This window comes from Furipterus horrens, unplaced genomic scaffold, assembly GCF_987537825.1.
Source record: "Furipterus horrens unplaced genomic scaffold, mFurHor1.1.pri manual_scaffold_8, whole genome shotgun sequence".
Classification (NCBI taxonomy): Eukaryota; Metazoa; Chordata; class Mammalia; order Chiroptera; family Furipteridae; genus Furipterus; species Furipterus horrens.
The window spans coordinates 34,411,321-34,432,693 of record NW_028327178.1 but is presented as its reverse complement, the minus strand read 5'-3'; the positions used below and the strand labels follow the sequence as shown (position 1 = coordinate 34,432,693).

The following is a 21,373-nucleotide window of genomic DNA, read 5'->3' as shown; positions in this document are numbered from 1 at the left end:
TGCACTAAGGAGAAAGGCCCATTACAGTCAGTGTAATCATATTCTTGAGCAGAAGGGAATTAAAGCATAAGTGATGTTAAGAATCATACAAAGTTCACTGAAGTTAAGGATGTGGTTTGTATACCACCACCGCTGTGGTTTATTCCTGCATCACTTGATGTTTGTCTTCTATAGGAAGGAGAAGATCCACCACGATTCTCTCCGTCTGTCACCGGACATGGCTGCCATGCTAAGGGTTCAATGGGGATAATGCAGGAACAAAAACACATTTTGTACTGTTTTCTCAATTAAACTCCAGTACTTAGGAGTTTTGCAACATTCAAAGCAGCTCAAGTAGAAAAAAAGTTCAAACCAGTCACCAGATTCAAAATTAGCATTTTATTCAGAACGCTGGGGTGTTCATTTATATTCTGGTACACAATACAGAGGCAAAGCTGTTGTCAGAAGTCTCTCCAGTTTAAAAGCGTTTTTTTTTTTCATTTTTTTTAAGAAACACACACTTAGTATTGCCACCTGTGTCAAGCCACCCCTTTCCTTTCTTCTTCATTTTTTTTTTTTGGTACAAATTATGTAAAACATTTGTGCTAAGAACTTTTCTCCCTCCCCAAACAAAAACAAAAAGAAAATAAAACATAAAAAAATTAAAAAATTAAAAATTGAGTAATCTAACTACAGCTCAACAATTGAATCAAATGTCACTTTGTTTGTAAATACTTTATCCATAACGAAAGATATAAACATGCAAAAAAACCTGAATCCATTGTCCAAATAATACATACACGTTTTGAAGTTTCTGCACTTCTCCATAGACTATGCCAATAAAACATTATGTACACATACCATTTTTACAGTGAAGTGAAAAAAAATACAGTAAATAAAAAAGTGTACATGGATTAAGACCAAAACGTGTCTAACATTCTAGTTTATGAAAAAATTCAAATTTTGCTACAAATTGGTGATATGAAAACTCTCTTTATTTGCAACCAGCTGCGTAAGTTTTAAGATTTTAGTGAAAAAAAATCTAAAGTCTAAAACTAGAAGTAATGTACATTTTCCAATCTCATGGTCTCATCCCCCAAGATAATAAAATCGCTCCATGAGTTTTTGTTTGTTTGTTTAATTCCACAGTTTAATAAAAGCAAATGCAATGTAACAAAAGCGTGTTGAAGCATATCATGGTTTAACTTACTGCTCCCACCACAAAATATTTTGTCTTATCATTTCAGAAATCAGTACCATTAAAGCCTTAAACATAAAACTAATTCCAATCTGAAAAAGGTACAAAAAGGCACATAAAATCCCAGTGCTTCTGTACTGTAAAATTCAAGTGTAACTGAGCTCAGTGTTTTTCCAAACAGTATTGGATCACTGATATTCCCTCTGAGCCCAAAATGATTTGCAGCCTATGCCCAAGCCTCCAGCAAGCACTGTGCTAGTAGACTACAAAGTTAAAGCCTAGCTTCTGAATGCTTTTTGGGAATATCAGTTGAAATTGTTTGTACTTGTCCAAAAACCAAGTTCACCCTGAAGTTCAGTCATCACCTCCACCATACATGTCAGCGAGTTTCTTGAAGCGTGGCCCCCAGTCGTTCAGGTAGTCATAGTCCTGCTCGCCACCACTACTTGAGGAATTAAGGGAGCTCAAGGACCCAGCTGTGGACCCACTGCCTTCATAGTCAAAGACTAAGAGGGAGTCATATGGTGGAGCTGTGGGATCATTGTCAGCAGCTTTAAGGCCCTACAAGCGGAAAGACAAGAAGAAATGAAGAGAGGGTCATAATCGGCAAATCCACTAGCAGATCCTCTTGCCCCCATGGCATCAAGTATGTGTCTGTAAGTTTCTACCTGCAGACTACCATATTTTCAGCCTCTGGAAACTGGGGTTATCTACAGGTTTCAAAATTAGACAAAAACTAACTTAGGTCTTTCCTCTGAAAGAAAAATCCCCTAAGGAGTCTAGCTCAGTGAAGCCAAGACATACAATGGGAGGTGGTTAACTGGAGAAAGTGTAGGCAAAAGTCATCAGGATGCTGAAAAACAAAAAAACAAAACACAAACCTAAAACATTCAGACTAGCACTGAGAACTAGGAGTTCAAGGAGGAACTGGCATTATATTTGACCTGAATTTGGAAGGATGTCAAAGGAAAAAGGAAGACAAGGCGAGATGTGATCACAATATAAGGGAAGTTACTCATTAAATCATTTATGATCTTAACAAAACATAAAGTGTGAAATTAATTGATAAGCTGTGATCAGGTATTATTTAAGAATACAGTGACTTCTAGCTCCAACATGCCCTAGAAGTCATGTTCTAATATCTATACATTGTATCAATATTGGGTGGGAGGAGGGAATTCTGCTGATCTACAAAGAATTAAAAAATAAAAACCAATGAAACTATTATCTATAAATTAAGTCTTACAAAAATATTTTAATATATATACCTCTAGTTAAGTCATAATTATGCACTATAAAATTTTTATGGATTTAATACTAGGTACTTTTGGTGTTTTCTCTAATTTTTCCCCGGTTCCATTCTAAACTCCAAGATATACCAACATAAGTCTCCAAGCAATCATTCTCCTTTTCCACACTGATTTTTAATTTTTTTATTGTTGTTCTTAAAGTTGTCCCAATTTTCCCCCATTGCTCTCCCCTGCCCCGCCCCCCTTCCCCCTCCCACAGTCAATCCCCACCCCGTTGTCCATGTCCATGGGTCATTCCTTGACTAGACCCTTCCCCTTCTTTCCCCCTTACCATCCCCCCCTCCTTTTCCCTCTGGTCGTTGTCAGTGTGTTCCTTGTTTCCAGGCAAAACTATGGAATGCTTCATGAATTTGCATGTCATCCTTATTCAGGAGCCATGCTAATCTTCTCTATATCATTCCAATTTTAGTATGTGCCCTGCCAAAGTGGACACCACAGTCTGCTTTTTAAATGTTGGTGGGCTTATGGTGGTCTCAGTTAACCAAGACATCATGGACTGTCCTACTTTAGATCGACCCTTTCAATACACATGTATTTTATGAGCACATATAAGTGGTTTTTATGTGTTCATATTTTTATTTTTTCAAGTTTACAGGGCAGGGGGGAAGAGGGGAAAAGCATAAAAATTGAGGCTAGAGACATTATGTGTAATGGCTGAGAGGTTAGACTCTGGGTTGACACCCCAGCTTAACAGCATATTAACTGTGAGCACTTGGCTAAGTTCTGTAAAGATCCTCATCTGCAACTGTAGTAACAATAATAAAATTGTTTTGCACACCAAATGGAATAAAAGGGCCAAGAGCTCACCACAGTTAGATAAATATTAGTTAAAAAATAATATTTTTTAAGTTTAGAATAAAATTTCTTGCTTTGGAAATTGAAAAAAAAAGATAGTCACCTGACTTAAATCAAGAACATGAGAGATAAGTGCACCTGATCAGTTTTCCCATCCCAAGAGTGTCCTACCAACAGTCCTAACCATTTATTTCAACATTTTTCCTCACGTCAAGTTATACTATTTGTAACCTAGAACGAACCTCCTCTGTAAAATATAATAGAGCAAGTCTTCAACAAACTAGTTCAATATATAAAAAGTAATTTTAGATGGAATTTTCTTCATCATATTTATAGAATAAACTACAGGGCAATTCTGTTAAGACTGCAAACGGCAAACTACAATTTCTCAAAATTCATAATTTCTTTCTGTGGTAGATTGTACTACTGCCCTCTATGATTCATGATTCTTTCCTGGAGGCAGATCACATCCCACAGGACCACAAGCCACTCTCTAGAGCCAAAGTTTACTTCCCCACCCCACCTTCAGGCTTGGCCATGGGACTAGTATTGACCAATGAAATGGAAGCAGGCTGACATTAATATATAACTTCCTAAGGGAGTAAGTTTTTGTTATTGTAAGTCAACTATACTTTGGAATTGTTAGTTATTGTTGCCTTAGCTAGTAATAGCCAAAGAATTCACCTTCATTCATTTTTTGCACTTATTTATTCAATTCATGACATATTTCTTGAATATCTAGATTGTAATGTATTCTGCTTAGTGTGTGACACAGCTACTAATAAGCTACGTCCAGTGTGTGCCCTCCTGGAGTTTATATTCACACGCCAGCACAAGCCCCTCTTTCCTTTTCCCTGTAGATTCTAGCCACTGCTGATTTAAGCCATAGGAGAGCCCTTTAGTTCAGCGCTGTCTAAATTGGGTCCACACAAGAACAGGGCCCATGAAGGATCTAAAGGAAAAGTCAAGGAAAATCAAGGAAATTCCTGATAAGAATGATGGATTTCTGAAGACAAACATGAAGTGTTCATTATGACTTTAAGTAATTATGAAATTATGATTGCTTTATAATACAGACAACAGAGATAAAAGCCAATATGATCATGTTTAGGTTATCTGCTTTATCACATTGCAAAATTTCATTGTGTTTAGGTCATCTGCTTTATCACAATTCAAATTTTAAGTGGAAGTACACAGAGAGCCCTGCTCAGCCCTTAATATGTCAGCACTAAACTGGAAATATGCAAAGTTTGAGACTAAAATTAGCTCTACCAAGGCAATGGGAGGGCATCAGTTGTGTTTGGAATCTGTGTAGAGGAAAGTGATGAGCCATGTTTAATGGAACCTAGGTATAAATACTAGTAGCTGTCTAGTCATCACTGGTGTGTTAAAGGGCTGGAGACTTTTCATCAAGTGCTAGGCCACCTGATTCTTTAAAATAAATGTAACACCTGTGATGATCTAGTTTCATTCTCATTACTGAGATTCTCAAAAATATTTGTTTCTTTAAAATTTTCTTTAATTCCTGCCTTGGCTTTCTGATTATCATGATAGTTATTGAATCTAGTTGTTTTTTTTTTTTTTTTAAGTTATAGACATGCCATCCATTAGAGATCACTGTGCTGTGCTGAAGCATCACACACTATTTCAGCTTTTAATAATTACGAGAGGACAGAAACCACTGAACTTTTCCAGAATTCTTAAGCAAGCCATTTTTCCACACTAAAGGTTAGCACTTTAAGACCCTTCTACTTGTATAGTACTGATTTTTATCCAGTAATAAAGTAGGACTCTTGGATGAGGCCTTATGTACGTTCTGGGCACTACGTCAGTAATTCTAAATAAGGACTCTCATCATCCCAGGAAGCCCCCAGAGTGAATGAACGCGCAGAGCCAAGTGGGTGCACCACCGATCTCCTAGTCCAGCCTATGGACTCCTCTGTTCTTAGGCGTGGGCACCTTTTCACACACTGTACAGCATTACTGTGGACAAATTTAGAAACTAAGTGCACGTGCTCTCTGTCCCCATTAAGGTTTGACTAAATCTAGAAGAGTATGTGCTTGTTTCACCTTTGCTGGATCTTGAACTCTGGATGAATCTGCACTATTTTCTATAGTTCGAGGTGTCTGTAAAACGAAAGAGCTGTGGCTCTGGCTGAGTTCTCGCTGAGCTTGTCTTTACGGATTCTTAATCCTATGCTCTATGGGTGCAGACGTGCTTTGATAAGAGACTATAAAAACCCAGATTCTTCAGTACTGGAACCTGTGAGGGATACGAGAGGAAAGAGGTCCTGTTGATTCCCTTACATTGTTTTCTACTGTCTTAATGCCATTGCATTTGTTCAGGTCCTCATTATATTCTTCCTGAACCACAGCAAAAGTCTCTCTAGCTGGACTCCTGTTCCCGGCACCATTCCTGCTTCTTTCCTGCAAACTACTATTGATTTCTCTCTCAGATATTATTTGATGTCACTGCTCCAAGTAAAACCCTCTGTCTGCTTCTATATCATCTAGTAGTTTTTCCCGAAGAAAGGATCGGTTTGCCTGGGGGTACGCAAGATGATTTTTAATTGGTGCATGAGCACTTTAAAATAATTCTCTTTATATAAAATAATTAAGTCAGAATTGAGTAACAGTTTCCGTAAATAATAGACAAAGTTTGAAGATATGGAAAAAAAGTGGAAGTCGTTACTCCGATGCATGATGTTTGGGTAACCTGCAGGATAAAAAAAGTCTTTAGAGGAGCATTCGTGAACCTGGGCTGCTCACTCACTGTTTATATTTCAGCTATTCTCAACCCCAGCAGCCACTACTGACTTATTGACCAAAACACCTTCAAACCTAAAAACAGCATGTGCTTATGTAACTCCATGTTATAGATGTATTACTTTCCTGCTAGCTGAAATGTGATTCCATTTGTTTGAAATATCCCCTCTCATATTTTTTCCCTCTGATTATCCATCCATCCATCCTTTAAAACCTGTTAAAAATGTCACTTCTGTGTGAATTTTTCCCCCTAGTCATGACTGGACATAATTTCTGTGGTCTTTGTTGTCCCATTTACTTTTCTTGCCATGTTTTCATTGTACTAGATTATGACATCCCTTTCCCGCACAGGTTGTATTCATTCCACATTCTGCTTTCCAACACAGGGTCTGACCAGCAGCAGGGATTACAGGAGGTGACTTTGTGCTCCTGTCCTGAATTTAGGTTTTTACGTCAGCATATTGTTCGTATGTATATATACTCCTTTAGAAGAAGCTAGGACCTAGGTTTAAAATATATGTAGACATAAAAGTATACCATGTTACATGACAGTGGAATTCTGGGTCTTATATATACCAACATTACTAAGTCCCTTCCTGGGAATTTCATTTTACTTAAAGCAATTTTTTAAAAACGTTTTTGTTTGTTTTATTTATAATTAAAGGACAGTAGAAAGCTTTTATTCGTGAAAGGTAACTTGTAATAATAATGATATGATACTGATAATAATTAAGAGATTTCACTATGTGACAGGTACTATACCAAGCACTTTTATATGGATTATCTCATTTAGTCCTCACCGCAATCTTAAAAGGATGTTCTATTATTATCCTCATTTTATATGTAAGAGAACTGGCAATCTAACAGGTTAAATCAAGGATCTTGACCTTGTACAAGGTAACAGAGTTCTTAGGTGAGGTAACTGGATTTGAACCAAATGCCCAGCTGCCGTAAGGGTGGTCAGAGATATTTAAAATAGAACAAATTAAATTTAGTCAATAGGAGGAAAAGGGACACTTTTTAAACTTTAGTACTTTAAGCAAGTTATTATTCTAAAAGCATCTTCCATATGTTTTTTAATGATATTAATCAAAAGTCAGTCTTTTAACAGAAGTATGCCCTTGGGTTTTATACTTCTGAGATAAAAAATATATAGGATTAGTAAAATTATTGAAGGTACCTTCAATAATACCTACTGTTGGGCTGAGATTAAATAAATTTATTTCAACTTATCATCCTCTGAAGGTCATGTTTAAAAACCTCAAAATAGAATGAAATTCTGTAGTTGAAATTAAAAATTGTGTGATTTGTTTTATTCCACCCCCAGACTGGAAATGTTATCATTTTTAAGATTCAAGGCAACAGTCATTCATAATTTAAATAAACAAATTAGAAATGTTCTCATGAATCTGCCTATTCCTTACATCTATAAAAACACTCTAATTATAATTACCACTGTATTATCTTTCCTTTGGAACATTGGGTACTATGCTAAATCAAATAAGACCTGGAAATAAAGAAAATATGTTGGCATTTTAAATGTATTTTTAAAATGTGCTTGAGTTCTTTTGAGGTACCTTCAACTATTTAAAAAATTTATATGTATGTATCTTTATCAGTCCAGTTATAGAAAGATATTGAACAAGTCTTAATAAGTGCCTTAGATGGAAGAACCTATGAGGTGTGTTTTAATGTTATTCCTGACCTAGGCCTTCTGACAGTTTCATCCCCCTGATTTTCCAACAGACCTGACTATCACATCACCGGACTCTCTTTTTAGTTGTTTTCTCTGACACCTTAGCCTCCTTAGATTTTCTTTCAGTGTCAAATATAGGGCATTTCTAGGCACAGATTTTTTGGTTCCCCTTCTCCTATACATTTTTCTATCTTATAATCACATTCAATGTCATAGATTCAGTATTCATTTGGAGAATGATTCCCAAACATGATCTTTTCAACCACACATGTGCTCAGCAAACCAATGTACCCCACACTGCTACCCTGCCCACCAGCGATGTACCTTTACCCCTGAAATATGGGAGGGCTCCGAGGGGAGGCAGAAGGAACCTAGTGACAGAAGTTCTAAAGGGAAGTGAGTCCTGGATAGGATGGAGGCTGATGGATGGCACCTACCCCACACTGTGTGTCTGACCTTTCTTGGGTTGGTAAAAACAAAGGAACTAACATCTAGAAAAAAGGGGAAAGGCATTCCTTGTAGAAAGAACAGGCTGGAACAGATGCTGGTATGTAATTACAAGCTGAGCCTAGGAACTACAAGTAGAGGTCTCTGCTGTTGGCTTCTTAAGACTCAGGTGGGGGAGGCGCCTGAGGTGAAAGTGGGATGCCAAGTAAGTACCAGACCCTATGGGCCTCCTTGCCTGGCAAAGTAAGGCTTCAGGTATCAGAATGTTTGCTGGGTACAAAGACTATGCTAATGGGAAAGTGGATAGCATACACAAAAAAACATATAGGTCTAATTTTTTTTCTTATCTAAGTATCATCAGCCAATCCAATAATTATTTGCTGAGTGAATGATTCTAAACCAAGCCCAAGTTGATTTCAAAATAAGCCATTTTAACTAATGCAGACAATCTTCAAATTATGAATTGATTGTATTCTAGAAGTTAACCTCCAGTTCAGTTGTTTGGCACAAAGTTTCTCATATAAGTATTTACATATGTTCATCATGGTCTGGAGCCACATATTAGGCTCTGGACTTGAGTACTGTTTTAGGAAAAGAAAAATCTAAATGGAAATCCCTACTGTAACTCCTTCTATGGTGGCATTAAGTTTGGGAAACTGAACCTTATTATTTACATCTGCTTTGTTACCTGCTGAAGAAAATGAAGTCCTTGCAAAAATGATGAACGAACACATACACAGTGCACACACTAAAACACAACTTGAAACTACCAATATAATCATTTTCTGAATGGAATCAGCACCACTAGAGTAAATAGCTCCAGACATGGGCCCCGATGAAATCCTAATGAACTGCAAATTGGGTGGTGCTCATAGCTTCACACCCTACACACTTCGCTACAATACCTGGATTTCTGAAACAATGCAATCAAAGAGCTAGGCAGCAGACTAGATGCTTAGGTTACGCAAAGATGAACACGAAATAGCCCCTATTCCAGAGAGCGCACACATGCTTCCATGGTGAAGAGAAATATTGACAGTCACATCCCAGTGTGAGGGCTATGACAGAGGAAGTGTCTTACTGATCTTTCTGACAGGTGTCATGGAAGGCTCCACAGAGAAGGGGATGAGTCTGAAGACAAAGTGGGTGTCTCAATGATGGTCAAGAAGGTAAGGGCTTTGCAAGTTACATGAGAGTCAAAACTCTGCTGCATTTGTGGAACTGTAAATAGTCAATGGGGCTGCAGCACAGGAAGGGAATGTGCTGGGGCAGAGGGCGGGAACCAGATTATACACAACCTTGTAAGTGACAAGTGACACCTAGTGCTAGAGATTTAACACAGAAAGAAGCACGTCGTGGATTGGATGGAATCCCACAGAACATTCACACTTCGGGCACAGGCAGAAGCCTTCAGTTAATTATTTGTTGAATTGTACTGAAGTTAGAATTCTTGATTTGAAAACATTCAGCTCCTACACCTACATTCAAAAGATTCACTGGATCTGAAAACCTGACAACTGCAGAAAAAAACTAAACAATTCTTCATGAGGGTGGAAACTGAATTAGAAGTAAAATTCTCAGGCATTCTTACATATTAAAAAATATCTAGTCATATATAAACATTCCTGCAAATTCCCCTAACCAGGCCCATACAGAAACAAACTGGAAGAGTCAGGGCATATTTTTGTAGATAAAGGAGTTACTGGTACCCTTTGTTTTTAGCTTCCATCTACTTTTGACTATTTAAGTTTCCTCTTTGCAGAAGTGAATACATATGCTCAGAGAGCAGCATGCATCTTAGAAATAGACAGTCATCAATATTTATAAAGATGGGTAAAATATTATTTTTTTCAAAACTTTTTCTTTTACAAACTGTAGATGCTTCTGAAAACCTAAGGCAGACTGATTATGTATATGTAATACATGACTATTTCAAGGAAGCCCAGGAAATAAGAGTCTACCAGCACATGACTGAAGGTGACATATATGACCAGTGCATTCCACTTTGTAAGGCACTGAGACCAGTTCTGATCTTGGAGATACTGAGTGGGGAGGATATGGCCAGAAAACATGAGTCCAGCTGTATATTCACAATCAATATCAGTGTGTATTATTCCCTTATAATAAAAATTCAAAAGGAGAATTGCAAAGTATAGACATGATCAAATGAAGCAGCATAAATCATTTCAATTCAAAACTTAAGTATTAAATGTAGCAGAACTCTTGGTCAGTAATGAACTGAAAGAATGCCATAATAATTTTGACAGTGAAAATCATATCTGTTATATTCAACAGAGAATTAGCTGCCTCTTACAGAAGCTCTTAAAACTCATCAACTAGACAAGTATTTAAACCACTTACATAATATTTAATTTAGCTGCTCTTCCTACTAATCTCATTTGATGGAACACTCTAGTCATTGGTAAGCATTGAATTCTCACCATTAGTGGATTTAAAGGGTACAAAGTGAGGAAAATAAAAGTGAACTTACTATGTTCAGAAATGCTAATAAATGAAATTAGAACACACTATTTAACATTGTTATTTATTGCTTTTATAATCCAGGCAAAATCCTTTCAGAGTCGGTGTGACTAATACTGATAATATATATGAATGTCATTTACAAATGCAGATATTAATGGATAGATCTCTTTTTGACTGATCAAAACAATTAAGTCTATATTCTGTTACTAAAGTCACATTTGCTTACACAAAGCTAAATATTAGCATGAAATAAATGCACTTTTAAAGAAAGTGGATCTCTCTTCGTACCTCATTAATGAAATCCCCGATGTCTCCGGGGTGTGGGGCTGCAGATCGGACAGGGTACTGGGGCTCGGCGTGAATGGGTCTCTCATCCAGTCGTCGGATGCCTACAGGCTTGATGGCATCAGGTTCCACAGTATCAGGCTGCTGGAGCTGGCTCAAGTCATAGTCCTGTAAGAGAGAAAACCAAAAACCCATGGGGATGGGCATAAAGATGAAAAATTACAACATTTGTGTTCAAACACATACCCCAAATGCATAGAAATGAGTGAAATTTAACATAATGGAAAAGTTGCCACTATGAGTTTTTCATGTTATGATTAAATATTTCTTTCACACAGCTCTTCTGTGTTTCTTTATTTCTACAGTCTGTGCTCCATCTGTTTTACTAGGTTCCTTATCAGTTTCCAATGGAAAACAGCAGTGACATGAGGTCCCACTATAAACTGACTGAAAAACTGCCTAGAAAATACAGTTGGACCAAAGAAGCAAAGGTAACAATGGAATGTTGATGGGGTTCAGGACATACTACACCAAAATGTCACCTCAGCATAGTCAATATCTTAAATTGAAGGAATTTTTTAAAATGACAGAAATATGAAGGTCACTCTGACTTTGTTCTGCTGCTTCACCCTGTTTCCCTGAAACAGGTCATAAATCTCCCACGTGGAAAGTCCCTTCCTTGTACCAGGAGGAGAGAAGATATTCTTATCACCAGGGGAATTTGGGGCCAAGAAATCTGTACAAACAAAGTTTGTCAAGCTAACCCTTATCTTCCTCGCTACTTCTTCACTGTTTACTGCACCTAGCCCCAATCCCTTTTCTTGTCAAAAAGCTTCTTGCTGTTGTCACTCCTTTAGTTTTTCATTCTCTTGTGAAGGTTCCCGTGTACATGTAAACATTTTTTTAAAATGTGTATACTCTTCATCCGTTAGTCTTTGTTAAATTTTCAAGCCCAGTCAAGGATCCTAAGAGGGTGGAGGGAACTTTTTCCTCCCTTACAATATTTAAATTTTTAAAAACTGATGCAAGTATGTTTTCTTTTTCCTTAAAGGAAAATATTAGTTCATCATGGCTTCAAAGCCACTATTTCTCCGTCCTTTCATGGTATAGAGTCTGCAAACTATGGTTTGTGGGCCCAGTCTGACCCACTTCCTATTTTTCTACAAAACTGGCTTTTACATTTTATGTTTAAACAACAATAACAACAGTAAAGAAGGTGCCAAAGAGACTGTATGTGGCCCACAAAGCCTTACTATCTGGCTCTTCACAGAAAAGGTTTGCCAACCTCCGGCCCCACAGTGCTCAGGCAGGAGACTGGTTTCCCCTCTAGGGAAGCCCTGTGGGAACGTCTTGGGAGACACCCTGTCCTCTGTGGGATGGGCAGAGCAGAACTTGTGAGGATGCTCTGGGCAGAGACTGGGCCTCCCACACTATTTTTAGCTTTAACATCAACCAGCAAGGCACAGATATAAAGAGAAACTGACTATAATATGAAAATGCATCAAAATATTAGGTTTGGGCCAATACTTTGTAGTTTTCGAATGCCTAAATTCTGGTGATATAAAATGCTATATCCATAGCTTAATGAAAATTCTCCAATTTAATGCTGATGTTTACAGAAAGTACAGTTACTGGTCCTCTTTATAATTAAGGCCTCATCTCTTTGTCTCAAACCAGGTGGAAACCGTTTGCAGTATCTCTTATAGTGGTTCTGATTCATTCAGTGCTTGAATATTTACCACATTCTGTCATTCTTCTAGGTGCTTTACATACGTTTGCTCATTTAATGCTCTGAACAACACTGTGTGATATTAAGTTTTATTATCCCTACTTAAGAGTCAAGGAAGCTGAGTGTCAAACAACTCAAATAACTAGTCCAAGGTCCCAGATCTACTAAGACACAGAGACAGACTGACTCCACGTGCATTAGGCTTCAAAGCCTCGCTCTTTGCCCAGTCATTTATTTCACTGATTGAGTCAAGTCTGAGCTACGGGTTGGATTTAGAAAGGAACAAACTAGACAGATGAGTGTGGGGGGACAGGAATGTGAGGAATGATTAAAAGAGACAGAGAGGAGAAAGGTCCCAGACATTCATGCCCTCTGTGTACCAGGCACTATACCAGCCCCATGATGAGTGTCTTCTCAAAAATACTTTCTTACAAACCCATAAAGAATGTTTTATTTTCTTTGTAGATGAAGAAACAGATTCGGAGGGGTTGAGTAACTTGCCCAAGGTCACACAGTGAGTCTATGATTAGGATGGGAATCAAAACCAGATGTGTCTGACTCCAAACATTGATGTACAACTCAATTTGTGCTCCTGACAACACCCCCCTGAACAACTCCTTACCAAGAGAGTCAGCTAATCTAAATGCGAAGGCATGGAGGAAAAGCCCCTGCTTTAAGGAGTATGCAGGTAATGGGCGGGGAGGTAGGACAGAGCAGGCCACGTCAACCTGGCGGCATAAAAACTTGGTATATTGCAAAGTATATGCTCAGAGTGGGAAAACTGGCACTAATTTTGCATCTTGAACAATAAATGGGCTAGGGAGAAAAAAAGAATCAACAGTGTGAGCCAAGGCATGAGAATACTGTTTTCTCTTGTCGGGATAAAGCATTTTATATTATGAAGATAGGACTTGAGTGAAAACATCTTGATCTCACACAAATGTACTCCATTTAAGATTTTGTAGAATTTATCTGTTATAGAATATGTTCAAGACATATAATGACATAGATATGAAAGCCTTTGATATGTTAAAATAGTATACAAATAAAAAGACAGATTTATTCAGAGAATTTGAATGCGCAGACATTAAGAAGTTTGTTTTTCCAGGCCATGTTTAATTGCATAACTACCAAGCATAACACAGAAGAGTAAGTGTGCCTTCTGATAACTACCAAAGCTTTTTGTAAAAAGGGGAAAACAGATTTTAAGTATAATGATGAAAGTTAGTAAGTGTTTTTATGCTGAGGGTGTAAAATGCCTTATTAGAAGTCTGAATTGCATGTCATTAAGTAATTGAATCTTATGTTTAAGTAGTGTCTTTTACCTGGTGAGATACTCCTTAAGAGTCTTCAGTATATTGTCTGATAATTCAGTATAAGAACATGGAGAAATTTCTTCGGCATGACTAGAAACGAAAGAGGCATGTGGATTTTCTTTATGCTGTTTCTTACCTGGAAAGTGCCTGTCTAGCCTGATTTCTTATATAGCTCCCAATATATCCAAAGGTTACAAACACAAACGCATTTTGATTGGCTAGCAGTGTTTTAAAAATTCCCTAGTAAGTTGCCAACATTTCACCTGAGAAATAGAAAGATCTGGCAAAACAGAGCTTAAATTCTGACATAATGTATTACAGCTGATAGCAGTTGTCCCTGTTGGAAGTGTCTCCACCTGGCCTGCCTTGCTTATTAGTGTATACAGAGCAGCATATTCATTTACAGGTTTTTATCATTCTTTTGACAGCCTTTTCCTACTACCTTAAGAACCAGAGAGTAGAAATAGTCTTAAAAATGTCTGTATTCCTGGCTCAGTCTTTTCCATCATCAATACGTCAGGCCCCTAGGAAGTGCTCATTTAAAAATGTGTTGAATAAAGTCTCAGGGATGGTATTTGTGCCAGATGCTCAAAAGAACAGCCTGTTCAGTTCAAGCAAGGTGCCTTGGGTCACATGATATGCTACAGCAATAGTGCACAGAGGGGAGGGAGGGAAAGACCGTTGGTCCCATTGCCGAGACTCACTGCAATGGCGAGTCCACCCTAATGATGGGAATGTGTTATCATCAGTGACACTGGTATCTAAAAAAAGAGGCAGAAAAATCACTGATTTACGGGAAGCTAGAAACTGGGTTAAAACACATGGCTTCAAGTTTCTCTGTGATGGTCTCTTCTCATCTACTGCAAATACGGGGTATGAAAACCGGATGGCGGTAGGAAGTGGGTGGGAGGGTGCTCGGGTTTCAGAAATGGGCTTCTCTGTCCACTGCAGTCTGTGTTATATAACAGAGGTCCTGACCTCAGGGTCCAATTTTAAGCCTTTTGATAAGGGGTCCCTCTACGCAAACCTCCTAAATTATACATCTTTACAATCCTGCCATGCTTTGCTTACACAAATTATAACATGTAGGATAAGAATTATAAAGAGAATTACAGAGACTTAAGAACATTCTCAAGGTCATTGGGTTCATGGCCTTAATTCTAAGATTATAAAGAAACAATCCAACAAGAAATCTTTATTTGGTTCCTAAAACTCTCTGGCGAAAAAGTGGATCTGAAAATTATCTTATTACTGTCAACCTTTACAATGTTAACTTCCCAAAGAAATTTAATTTTCAAATGAAGGAAAATCTTGTTTTAACTAATACTTGAAACGTGTGTATTTGGCAACGGCCATTAGAAGTAGACATGGAATTAGAGGTTTTTAAATATTAACACTGCAAGTAGTGAAAAATACTTTTTTTTTCCAATCTCTGATTGAAAATATCTTAAAGGTGACATCATTCTGGGAGAGTTATTAGGAAGTTAGCAGCTAAAACTCTGGTTCTGGCCTTTCTTGTTCATTTCCACTGACTTGCAATGATTTATAACTGGCTCAGGAAATGATACCACAAATCTACCGTAAGGCATTTGGTTATGTGAAGTAAAATAAAATAAAATGCTGTATTGGTATGAATTCACATTCTGGAATCCCAGGCAAAAATTTCAGAAAGCTGCATTGCTGGTAAAATCCATGGAATTGTGCAATTAAGTCTGTTTTAGCGAGTGATGAAAACATTCATTTAGTGTTCCGCTAGTATTTCAGGAATGCCCGCTGGTGCCAGATGCCACTTTCAGCCCTGAGGGTGTGGAGAAGGAGTTCGAGCTTTCCGTGGTACCCATCCCCTGTCAGGAATTACATTAGGCACTTTCTTATGTGACGTTTCATATACAGTTGACCCTCAAAGAGCACCGGTTTGAACTGAACAGGTTCACTTACATATGAATTTTTTCCAGTAAGTACTGTAAATGTACTTTCTCTTCCTTATAATATTCTTAGTAATATTTTCTTTTCTTTAGCCTACTTTATTGTAAGAATATAGTGTCTAATACATATAACGTACAGAATACGTGTTAACCGATCTTTACGTTATCCGTAAGGCTTCTGGTCACCAGAAGGCTATTAGTGGTTAAGGTTTGGGAGAACAAAACGTTATCGTAGATTTTCGACTGTGCCGAGGGATCAGTGCCCGTAACGACCCCCCTTCCACTGCTGCCTTGTTCAAGGGTCAACTGAACCACAAGCAGCATTCCTTACAGGTAGGTGTTGCTCCATTTCATTGATTACAGCAGCTCAGAGAGGTTAATGATTTGCCCAAGGTCACGGACTCAGTGAAGCGGTATGGAAAGATAAACAGAGACAACCAGAGAAGCCAAATAAATAAACAAAAAAGCTGCACCCTGTTGCCAAGGACATTGAGAAATGCACCACAGAGTTTGCTGAGAGGGAAAAATGTGAGGGGTTTTAAGTACTAAACGGAAGTTCAAGGCGGTTATGCTCATTAGGCACTGGGACATAGCATTCTGTTCTGTGCACAGTTGGCTGTTGGTTAAAACAAACCTCACTGATCTTTTTTTAGTCAGGAAGATCCAACGAGGGTCACGCAGGCAGGGAGGGCAGGGCACTCCAAGTTCCTGGTCTATTATCAGGCCCCCTGGTGAGGCCAGTGATGAAACCCAAAGGCCACTTTTGTTATCTCCTAGGCAAAGGCTGGTACACATGGAAGTTGTTCTTTTACAGTAGGAACTTGAAAATTCTCATTTAGGTAAGGTAAACACTTTTAATATCTGAGACTGACCAAAAGAAATGAAAATGCTAACATAAAAGTAAATGGACAATATTCTGAAGGAAAATAGAAGTTATCTGGAAAAAAGCTGTGGATGGTACAAGCAAGAAACTCTTCAGACCCAAAAAGGAAAGGAATGGAAGGTAGAAAAGAACATTATTATCTCATTCTCCATCGCTCCTGGCATTAAAATAATTGAATAAAATAGGGATAAGATGTCAATATATTACCATAGGACTGCTGACAAGTAGCTCAAATACCCTTGCAAGCTTTATGTAAATTACATTATGACCTGATTTTCTTCCCAGAGAAATACAGTTATGATGGTGACTACAAAGGAGAAATAATGTGAAAAACTAACTAGATTCTATGGATCACTAAAGCACCCCCCCCCCCACCCCCCACAATAGAAGGCTTGCTAAAAACATTTCTAGTTTGAATAATAAACCTACTAGAGATAAAATAACTTTGGGGCATAATAAATAGACGAAGGCCCTCCAGTCTCTGTTTTCATATATAATATTCCACTTCCCACAGGGATGGCAGCTGAGTTCCCACTAAGCACATTCATTGTTTCTGCTCCCATGGTTTTCTGTTACTAATGCTGCCCTGTCGCAGCTTCATTTCAAATCCTGTTTTCAGAATTAGAAATGAGCTGAAGGTTCATTCTTTGGTGCAATATTACGGTTCTGCTTCAGAAACAGGTACCACTGAATTTTAGCACAACTTACTTCCCATTACAAAGTTACACAGCAAACACAATTCGACTAAATTTCATTCAGAAAGTACCTTCTGAAGAGTCCCCTGGGTCATAGACATGGTTACTGACCTCACAGAGCTTTTAGTCTAATGCCTTTTAAAAGGACACATTTAAAAATAATGAAAACAATATAATCGATCGTCTATCACGAAAGACACGGCATGTGAGGGTGGAAGGAGCCGTGAGATGCTGTTGGGAAGAGTGAGGAAAGGGAGGCACGGAGACCTCATGATCTGGCGGAGCAACAGGACTTCAGAAGGATGTTTTTCCTGAAATCTAAAATTTATTATTTTTTAAAACTCTATTTATTTACTATTAATTTAGAGGGGAAGGGAGGGGGAAGCTAGGGAGAAGAACATCAACGTGAGAGAAATATCAATCGGTTTCCTCTTGTACACGCCCTAAACAGGGACCAAACTCACAACCTAGGAATATGTTTTGCAGGGCAAGGCACAACTAACCGAACCACACACATCAGGGCCCGAAATTTACTTTTATCCAATGTTTGTCATTCCTCATTCTTTCCATGCAGTTTGATTACAGACCTATAAAGATAATCACATTTTTTTACTCTTCCAAGGAGACAAAAAGTGTAGCCTTCTAAATGCATTTTCAATTTTACATTTTTACCCTAAGTTCCAAGTTCTCCTTAACAAAAATTAAAATGTCATGATTCAGACAATATCAAAGTCATTCTCTCTTACTATTGTTACAGAAACAGGGGAGTCCAAAAACAAACCCCAGAGTTTGCGGCTGGGAGATAGGGAAAGGGAAGCAGCTTTCAGGATGCCCTTGCATGCCTGGAGCTAGTGGCTGGAAACATTGTTGCAAAGATCCGCTTCACTTCCAAGGCTCAGGTCTGGGAGGGGTCTTGGACTGTGGGCTGGTATGGAAGAAGCAGACAGAGCCTACGTAGGGTTCTGTGAATGGTCAGAACCGTTTGCAACACACACTGCGTGAGAGGACGCAGGGAGAGAGAGAGGAGGCAGGGAGGAAAAGAGGCGCTGCGGACATTTTGGGCTGGCTCTGGCTCTAGGAGGCTCTCTCTCTCAGGCTCTCTCTGGCCCTCACGCCCTCAGTCTCTGGCTCTTGTGGGCTCTGTCCATGTGGCTTGGAGAAGGGGTCTCCAGGTTGCTTTAAGAAGAGGCTCTTGCCAGGCTGCTTTGAGAAGGAGAGGAGATCCACGGGGTTTACAGGAAGAAGGCAGTTTACAAGGGGGCTGAGAATCCAGGAGGTTCTGCATTGAGAGCTGGAGGGCACCACAGCACAGAAAGGACCTCCCCAATCAGAACTGAGTGATTGGCAGCTACTGGTAAAGCTGAACTGTGACTATAAAGTAGGGAAACGGTGTCTCTGACTTTCCTAAGACTGGCCAGGTCTGGGAGGGGGAGGCAGGACTATGTGTAAATAAATAATTCTTTTTCTTTTCACCAGACTCTGGTATTAAGAGTTATAATTCTGAGCCCTGGCTGCTGTGGCTCAGTGGATTGAGCATTGGCCTGCGAGCCAAGTGTCGCTGGTTCGATTCCCAGTCAGGGCACATTACTAGGTTGCATGTCAGGTCCCCGGTTGGGGGCGTGAGTGAGAGGCAACCACACAGTGATATTTCTCTTCCTCTCTTTCTCCTTTCCCCTTTCTCTAAAAATAAAATAAATAAATAAATTATTAAAAAAAAAAGAGTTATAATTCTGGCGGCAGGCAATCAGGCCCCTAACTAAACAGCCCATGGGTTCTGTTTCAATCGGAGCAGCCCAGGCGTTCTGTTACAGTATGACCTATCATTCTATCTTGGAGGAAACCTAAAAATAAGTAATAAAAAAAATAAAATGAAAAAAAACGGCAATATTTAGTTGGGAATATGGTGAAAGAGCACCAAAATCCTTTCCTACATTATGTCACATCTTTTTTGATATTTCCTAAAGACCCATACTTTTTGTTTTAAGATAAATCCCCACATTAACTCAATACAAGAAAGCACAGTGTTATAATTTAAAAAGATGGAATCAAAATCAGAGTGCCTTAATTTGAATCCTGACTCCACCACACCTAATGGTTGATCTTGGCATATTACTTAACTTTCCTATGCTATTCTTTGGAGGATTCAACCTTTGGACAAAAAAGCTAATGACTCCATAAATGGAGTAAGTCTATAGCAAGGGTAAATGAACTTTATCTGTAAAGACCAGATAGTAAATATTTTAGGCTTTGGGGACCATACCTGCTCTGTCACAATACCGTTACTCTATTGCAATCTAAAAGTGGCCATAGACAATGTAAACAATGCACATGGCTCTTGAATGTGTTCCAATATAAAATCAAGTAGTTGATGGCTTGGCCAATGACACTTGGTATCCTAGCTCCCCGCCTCCCACCCCCACATCCTGCTAACACATACTTGGCATTGAAATCTTTATCATTTGATTACTGGGATATTGATAACTTTCCATTTGTCTAAAACTAAATGTGGTAAATGTGATTAATCAAGAATAATAAATATTAAAATGAATTACCTAATATATTGTGTTCATTCACATGAAGTGACAGGAATAGTCAATAAAGTCATGTGCAAATCATGTGCCTGTTAAATGTATTTCATGCCTAGTAGGGAACAGGACAGCTCAGAATCCATGTTGTCTATAGCCCACCAATGTGTGTCACCTGGCCACAGGTGCTTCGAGAACAACATGCAAAAAGGAAATGACCATGTGCTAATAACCCAGTTCCTGGTGAAGCTTTCCTCTTGTGAAATCAGTCTCACTCTTTCAATAACTAGTATGAAGTAGTGTTTGCAGGTGGATGTGGAAAGATGAATAACTTGGGAACATAATTAACAGACTGTGCTTTGGCCAACAATAAAAATGTTGAAAGTGGTCTCTATAGTTATATCCAGATTCAGCCATCTGTTAGTTTGCTTATACAGCAGAACGATCTTGTGAAACAATTATTTTAAAGAATCAACTATACCATGGTTAAATTATTCAGCTTTATTCTCTGCTGATTTAGACAGTTGTGTTTGGTTGCTCACATTGGGGCAGAAGCCCACAGTGACCCCAGGCTCAAGCAGAGATCCCTTGACACAAGGAGGTGGCTAGTTTCGTCTCAAAGGACGTTCTTGTATCTGCACCCCATCTCTCTGTCTAGACATCCAGCCTGGATTTTATATTTTAGTTCTAGCTGCTTATATTCCTGACTTAAAAAAAAAATAACTTGGCTTCTCAGATTGCTTCTGCAGAGTGTCAAAATGAGCTCAATTTTGCCAACTGTCTTTAACCAATTAATTGGATCTTACCCTTTACCTGTTCTCAAGCAAGATTATTAGTGATCATTTTACAAGCTGTGACTAATTTCCCAGCCTCACTGATCCTAGCCAGCAATGCCTGCCTACTATAGACCAATGAGACTAAAAAAAAAAAAAAAAAAAAAAAAAAATCTATCACATAATAGACCAACGAGACTGAATACAACATCTATCATTTGACCTCCAGCACAGTGCATCAGAGCTTGGCCTCTCAAGTCACACGAACTTGATTTGAGAACTGAACTTGTAGCAGTAGGTGCTGCATAGCGTTACTGGGTTACTGGTACAGGAGACATGCAAACTAAGAATGTGGCACAGTGCCAGACACAGAGCAAGTATGTAATAGATGCTAACATCAAGGAATGCAATGATCATTTCCTGAAGACATCAGAAATGTCAAGGAATAAATGTGACATTGTTAGGAGTACACTGGTTCAATTAACCTTCTAGATAGACTTGCAAACTAAGAGATTCCGGAAGAGGGCCCAATGTACAAACATTCTGTGCATGTCTGCCAGGTGTGAG

General features: G+C 38.6%; 1 protein-coding gene and 1 non-coding gene across 2 annotated transcripts in view; both read right to left on the bottom strand.

The window, feature by feature from the left end:
• Positions 1-365: 365 nt before the first annotated feature.
• Positions 366-21,373, bottom strand: part of CDH2 (cadherin 2) — a 210,638-nt gene continuing 189,630 nt past the window's right edge. The window contains exons 15-16 of the mRNA XM_090285686.1: positions 10,964-11,128; positions 366-1,738 (exon numbers count right to left, since the gene is read on the bottom strand). Of these exons, the coding sequence (XP_090141812.1) occupies positions 1,532-1,738; positions 10,964-11,128 (372 nt within the window). The 3' untranslated portion in view covers positions 366-1,531. The remainder of the gene's footprint in view (positions 1,739-10,963; positions 11,129-21,373) is intronic.
• On the bottom strand, positions 2,814-2,918 carry LOC150002715 (U6 spliceosomal RNA). The gene has a single exon (XR_016512806.1). It is a non-coding gene; the product is annotated as a U6 spliceosomal RNA (small nuclear RNA).